This window comes from Triticum aestivum, chromosome 5D, assembly GCF_018294505.1.
Source record: "Triticum aestivum cultivar Chinese Spring chromosome 5D, IWGSC CS RefSeq v2.1, whole genome shotgun sequence".
Taxonomy (NCBI): Eukaryota; Viridiplantae; Streptophyta; class Magnoliopsida; order Poales; family Poaceae; genus Triticum; species Triticum aestivum.
This window is the reverse complement of record NC_057808.1, coordinates 361550513-361556282: the sequence shown is the minus strand read 5'-3', so window position 1 is coordinate 361556282 and position 5770 is coordinate 361550513. Positions and strand designations below refer to the sequence as shown.

At 53.4% G+C, this 5770-nt stretch overlaps 1 protein-coding gene across 1 annotated transcript; it reads left to right on the top strand.

Annotated features, from left to right (window-relative positions):
* The first annotated feature begins 641 nt into the window (after positions 1-641).
* On the top strand, positions 642-3571 carry LOC123120618 (probable galacturonosyltransferase-like 7). The gene is made up of 2 exons (XM_044540623.1): positions 642-1448; positions 3533-3571. Exons 1-2 carry the CDS (start codon positions 642-644, stop codon positions 3569-3571), a joined length of 846 nt encoding a protein of 281 aa, XP_044396558.1.
* The last annotated feature ends 2199 nt before the right edge of the window (positions 3572-5770 follow it).

The following is a 5770-nucleotide window of genomic DNA, read 5'->3' as shown; positions in this document are numbered from 1 at the left end:
CCCCAGCACAAACCACACTAGCAAACAACGGGATGCTCCAACGGGTGAGCCCCCCTCCGCACCCCACCATAAACAACAAACCTCAAACCCACTAGAATACAGCGCGAAACCTAGCCCCCGGCAGCGAATCACACTCACATGACACACACAAACACGCTCGTGTTGACCCTACTGATGCTGACAGTAGATCCTCACGACAGCATCCGGGCGAACGTCCGAGCCCGCTCACTGTTGCATGGCGCCGTGAGGCCAACTCCATCGCACGACCCATTTCGACCCCAAACGGACGTCCGCTTCTGTTCGTTTGGGGTGCGATTTGGCGGACGTCGGGGGCGGATAGACGGACGAAAGTATCTGCACCCAACGCGCAGGATGCATCCTGACCGTAAACGGACATGCCCCGCCCGCGCCGAGCTCCTTCGCCTTGCCGTCGCGCCCTGCCTCACCGGAGCGGCAGATACAATAAGCCGCCGCCACCACGCCGCCGCCACTGCAGAAAAGGCCGAGCAGTCGCACAGGGGAATCGCCTCGCCTCGCCTGTGGCCGCGGTGGGTTGGTGGGTGCCGTCGCCTCCTATTCTGAACCCCACTCCCCATTACCACGCCTCGCCTGGATGCCCTCTCGCTTCTCGCGGTGGGCTGATGGTGGTCTTGTCGCCGTCGCTGCAGTCCTTCCCGCCCGCCGAGGCCATCCGGTCATCGCAGTTCGACAGCCACGTCCGCTTCCCCGGCCAGATCGCCGGGGGCGCGAGGGGCCTCCCCTTCCGCCGCGCGCCGTCCTTCCGCAATGCCGCTGACTGCGGCAACGCCACCGGCAATGTCTGCAACCCCTCGCTCGTCCACATCGCGATTACTCTGGACGAGGGGTACCTGAGGGGCTCGGTCGCCGCGGTCCATTACGTGGTTCAGCACGCCATGTGCCCCGAGAGCGTCTTCTTCCACTTCCTCGTCTCTGACCCGAGCCTGGGCGACCTCGTCCGCGCCGTCTTCCCGCAGCTCCGGTTCAAAGTCTACTACTTCGACCCCGCGCGCGTCCGGGGGCTCATCTCGTCGTCGGCGCGGCAGGCGCTGGAGGAGCCGCTCAACTACGCCCGCAACTACCTCGCCGACCTCCTGGAGCCCTGCGTGCGCCGCGTCATCTATCTGGACTCCGACCTCGTGCTCGTCGACGACGTGGCCAAGCTCTGGCGCACCGACCTCGGCGGCCGCACCGTCGGCGCGCCGGAGTACTGCCATGCCAACTTCACCAAGTACTTCACCGACCGGTTCTGGTCAGAGGAGCAGCGGCGGAGCGCGCGGGAGCAGCGCGGGCAGCGCGGCGGGCGCGCGGGAGCAGAGCAAGCAGCGCGGCGGGCCTGGCGAGCAGCACGGCAGCAAGCAGCGGGGCGGCGGGCGGCGGCGGGGCCCGTCCAGCCTCTCGGTCTCACTGATTTGTGGGCCAGAGGAAAGGCACGGGCGGACAGGAGCGGACGGGAGGGGCGAGGAGAGTGTCCGTTTTTTGTCGGTTCGGAGCATTCTTGGACCAAGTTTGCTTCAGGTATAGGGTTGGGCCGAACAAAAAGGGCGTTCATAAGACAACTCTGTCCGTTTGGGTATTACTGCTGGGTCGTGTTCTACCCCAAACGGATAAAAGCGGACCGAATGGGTCACGGATGGGTCACGCGGTGGAGTTGGCCTGACAGTGTGGCACCCCCACCACCACCGCGAGCCCCAACCACCCGCACATGCGCGCGAGCGCTCGGGCGGCGTGAATCCCACTCCCCCGGCCGGCAATCCGTCGTCCCCCGTAGCTTGTCACCTTGCGCTTGTTGCCTTCCTCCGGTGTGCTCCTGCTCCGAGTATTCAAAGACCTTTGCTGCCCGGCGTGGTCCTTGGTCTAGCCAACCCGCGTGAGCGCAGATGGTTGCTATAACCGGCGAGCTGACGTGCCAGCGGCTTGAACTACTAACAATTTCGGGGGCTAGAAGGGCTCACCAAGTCGCGCCTGCTGCTCTGCTTCGTGTAATAGCAGTACGTGGTACTGTTGAAGATTTAGAAATTGCACGAATATGCTTGTAGATCTGTTTGTGTGAGTGCATGTGATGGTGTTTGTCTGCATCTTTGTATTCCGGGTTATTATTTGTGAAGTAACTTAAGTGTGAACCCAAAAAGTTTAGACGACAGCCCCTCCCCACTCCCGACCCCGTCCTAGCGCCGCCTCCCCGGGAGGCGGCCGGGGCGGTGCACGACCTCCCTCCTCCCCCCCCTCCGCCCCCCCGCCGTCGCCAACGAGTGCCCCGGGATCTGGCCCGAGTGGTGTCATCGTTGGTGGGACCTTGTGTACCCGCGCGCGCGGCTCTCCTTCCTGGGGCAGGGGACGGCGGCGGTGAGGCTCGGCTTGGCGGCGGCCCGGCGACCTGGAGGCGGTGGCTGACGGCAGGCGAAGTGGCGGTGCTGCTCCTTGGCGGTGGGGTGGACTGGTGGCGCGCCCTCGGCCCAGATCTGGGCCCTTAGGGCCCCATCTGGGTCCTAGCCGGCCGGCTCCGGCGCGGCTTCAGCGCCTACTGTGCGGTGAGGAGGAGGAGGAGCAGCTCGGCCGGGGGCAGCAACGCCGACGACGTGCTTTCTGCAGCGCGACGGCGGGAGCTTTACGGGCATCTCAGGGCCCGGCCGGGCCTAGTATGCTCCTACTGTTGCGTCCGGTCGGTTACCATCATTAACGATGGAGGTTGGGCCCTCCCGCGTGCCGATGGTGCTGCTGCCCCTAGTCCCGGCTCCTCTTCTTCGTTGTGCAGGCCCCACTTCACGGTACCATGGTGAGACGGTGTGGGAAGCTTCAAGACCGAGTTGGCGTAGGATGGTGGACGGTATGCTGGCGAGCTCCGAAGCGCCCGAGGTGAAGGTTGGGATCAGGAGAAATCCCTGTCGGCCTGGCCGACACCGACGCAATGGCGCCTGAGGGTGCCGCCGGACGTTTCTGGAGGGCGTCGGGTGCTACCCTTCCTTTCTCCTCGCGGCGTACTGGGGGAAACCCTTGGCAGGAGCGTCGTCATTGTCGCGTTCCTTCTTGGAGGTGTTGATTGGTACCAGCGCTTCGGAGTCTAGGAGCTTGGTGGGAGATCTCCGGTGGGCGCAGCGGTCGTGAGACTTCTTCGTTTTTGTTGATCCGCCGTTGTCGGCATTTGTTTCTTTTGTATTTTCTCTTTCATTTTTTTAGCGTGATTGTGCTGCTTTCGCTCCAGCATCTATCGTCGGTTGTATCGGGGGTTTGCTATATTAACATAGCATGGCGCAAGCCTATTTCGTCAAGTAACTTAAATGTTCTTCCGACAGAAAAATGGAGCAGATATTATTATTATTATAGTATATAAACAGAAATCCTATTCCTAGGTGGTGCTCCTACAAAAAAAAGAATTACATACTGTGAGAGAAGGAGTAACTGTCTAGATCAAAATGTGGAAATAAGATCCATCAATTTTAACTAGCATGTATGATTTTCGTAAAACTTGTACTACCTCTATCTCTTAATATTTTTTTATAAATGGTTTTTGCAGTTCAATACGAATGGTAAATTTGATAAATTTGATCTGTGAACGAAATCAAATCACAGAATGAACTGCCCGTGAAACTATTTCACGTGGCTGACCTTTTTGTGTGACGCCCGACACGAAGGCGCCATACTACACTGTGCAATGCCTCACAGATAGACGCTACACGCCTGGCCAGCGTTGCACCTGTGTGATCCGAAAATTACTAAGTCAGTGTGCAGCGCCTGAGAGCTAGGCGCCACACTATACAGTGTAGCGCCTAGCTTCTAGGCGTTGCACTAGTGGTTGCTTCATTTTGTAGTGCAACCACTAGTGCAGCGCCTGAGAGCTAGGCGCCACACTATACAGTGCAGCGCCTAGCTTTTAGGCTCTGCACAATGACTTCGCAATTTTTAGGCAGTCTGGGGTGCAACGCTGGCCAGGCGTGTAGCGCCTATCTGTGAGGCGTTGCACAGTGTAGTGTGGCGCCTTTTGTGTCAGGCGTCACACAAAAAGTTCAGCCGCGTGAAATAGTTTCACGGGCAGTTCATTCTGTGATTTGATTTCGTCCACAGATCAAATTTGTCAAATTTGCCAATACGAATAGCACCACTCGTATAAAAATGAGACAAAAATATGTGCAACTTTTCATCGTCAAGTGCACCGGCCAAACGTATATAATGCATCTAATTTAGATTCTAATAATGATGTTGTCAACCACATTGATAGGATGGAATATTTAAGTATATATATACATGACAACAACCAGTCAACAATGTCAAGCCCAACCACATCGAATTCTATCGGTGCCGCAGAATAGAAAATTTGGCTGTAGAAAGCAAAGAATACGAGGGGTTTGCTAGATGGCGATGGAAAGGGATGCCAACTTTTGCGGCCATAGCATGCAATGTAAATCGGTCGTCCGATCGCTCTCAACGGAAAGGAACATAATACTCAGATAAATGTATGAGGAAAAGGCCAGCGACCTTTCGCAGGTAAAGTCCCATCAGCTTTGTAAAAGCCATGGTAGCATTACACCTACTTATCACCCCATCACACACATCTAAACTTGCTTAAACTCACCAATCATTTTGTTCTGTCGACTCGCCAACATAAGGACGACAGAGAAGAGAATGTTCGCAGGTAAAGTCCCATCGGTTTGGCAAAAGCCATTGTACCGCGTTACACCTACTTATTACACCAATGAACTTGCTTAAAGAGACACACCTGTAATTTTATTCCTTTTTTTGCAAGGATTAAATCATTTTATTCTTCTGTGAAGTCAGCTTGAATTCAATAAAATGCAACATAGAGTGCCTAAACAGAAAATTGTGCCCCTGCCTTTCAACCTAAGCCCAATTGTTGCCTAATCTTAAACTTTTAGATTCCACGGGTAACTAGTGACTTTATGATGTTTGGCCGTGGGATAAGGGTGAAAATAAAGTGGATACTTTCCGACCGACCAGAAGCTTTTGGAGTTGACATGGTTGATGGTTCACACAAATGGATATCTGGTACCATCCATGTTCGATTCCAACAAATAGGATATGAGATAGAATAAGAGATGGGCGATATCCAACTGCATAGAACTATTTCGGACTTTTAATAGAGCTGTCTAGATAATTTAATCTAGGGTATATATCCAACATAAGCTAGCTTACTCAGTCTATATATCTCAACAAATTCTCGTGTTCGTCTCTTCGTGTCCACCCTACCGACTGCACTTCTCCGTATTTGTCCTAAACAATTACTTTCACTTAGTAAGAACTTTGTATCTTCTTCTGATTTGTAAATATATGATTTACATGTTATCTAGTGAAATTCTACATCTATGAGTGTCTACATATACAGTGAAAATGCAACTAATATAGTTGCATTTTGGGAATATTATATATTGCGGTTTCTTCCCCACAATAACCAAGCTAGATATCCATAACCAAGGATGTTCGTATTCGACTATCTCTTTATTCTATCCATATTCATGATCAATAGCTATCATCACTCATATTCGTATCAAGCATTATCATCGTCATACTCCAAGATCAAATGGTGGTCTAGGATACATAACACACGATAGCCGTCCATATTTATACTCCATTTTGACCTATAGACATGACGATCTCACATAGTCATGTTTTTGATACGAAGTGGGCAGAGATAAGCCTGAACGGAAGATGATGATTATAAAAGATTACACTGGATTTCCACCGAACGTTAACATATTGGACAACTTAATGGTGGGGAACTGACTGGAGGGAAAAATAT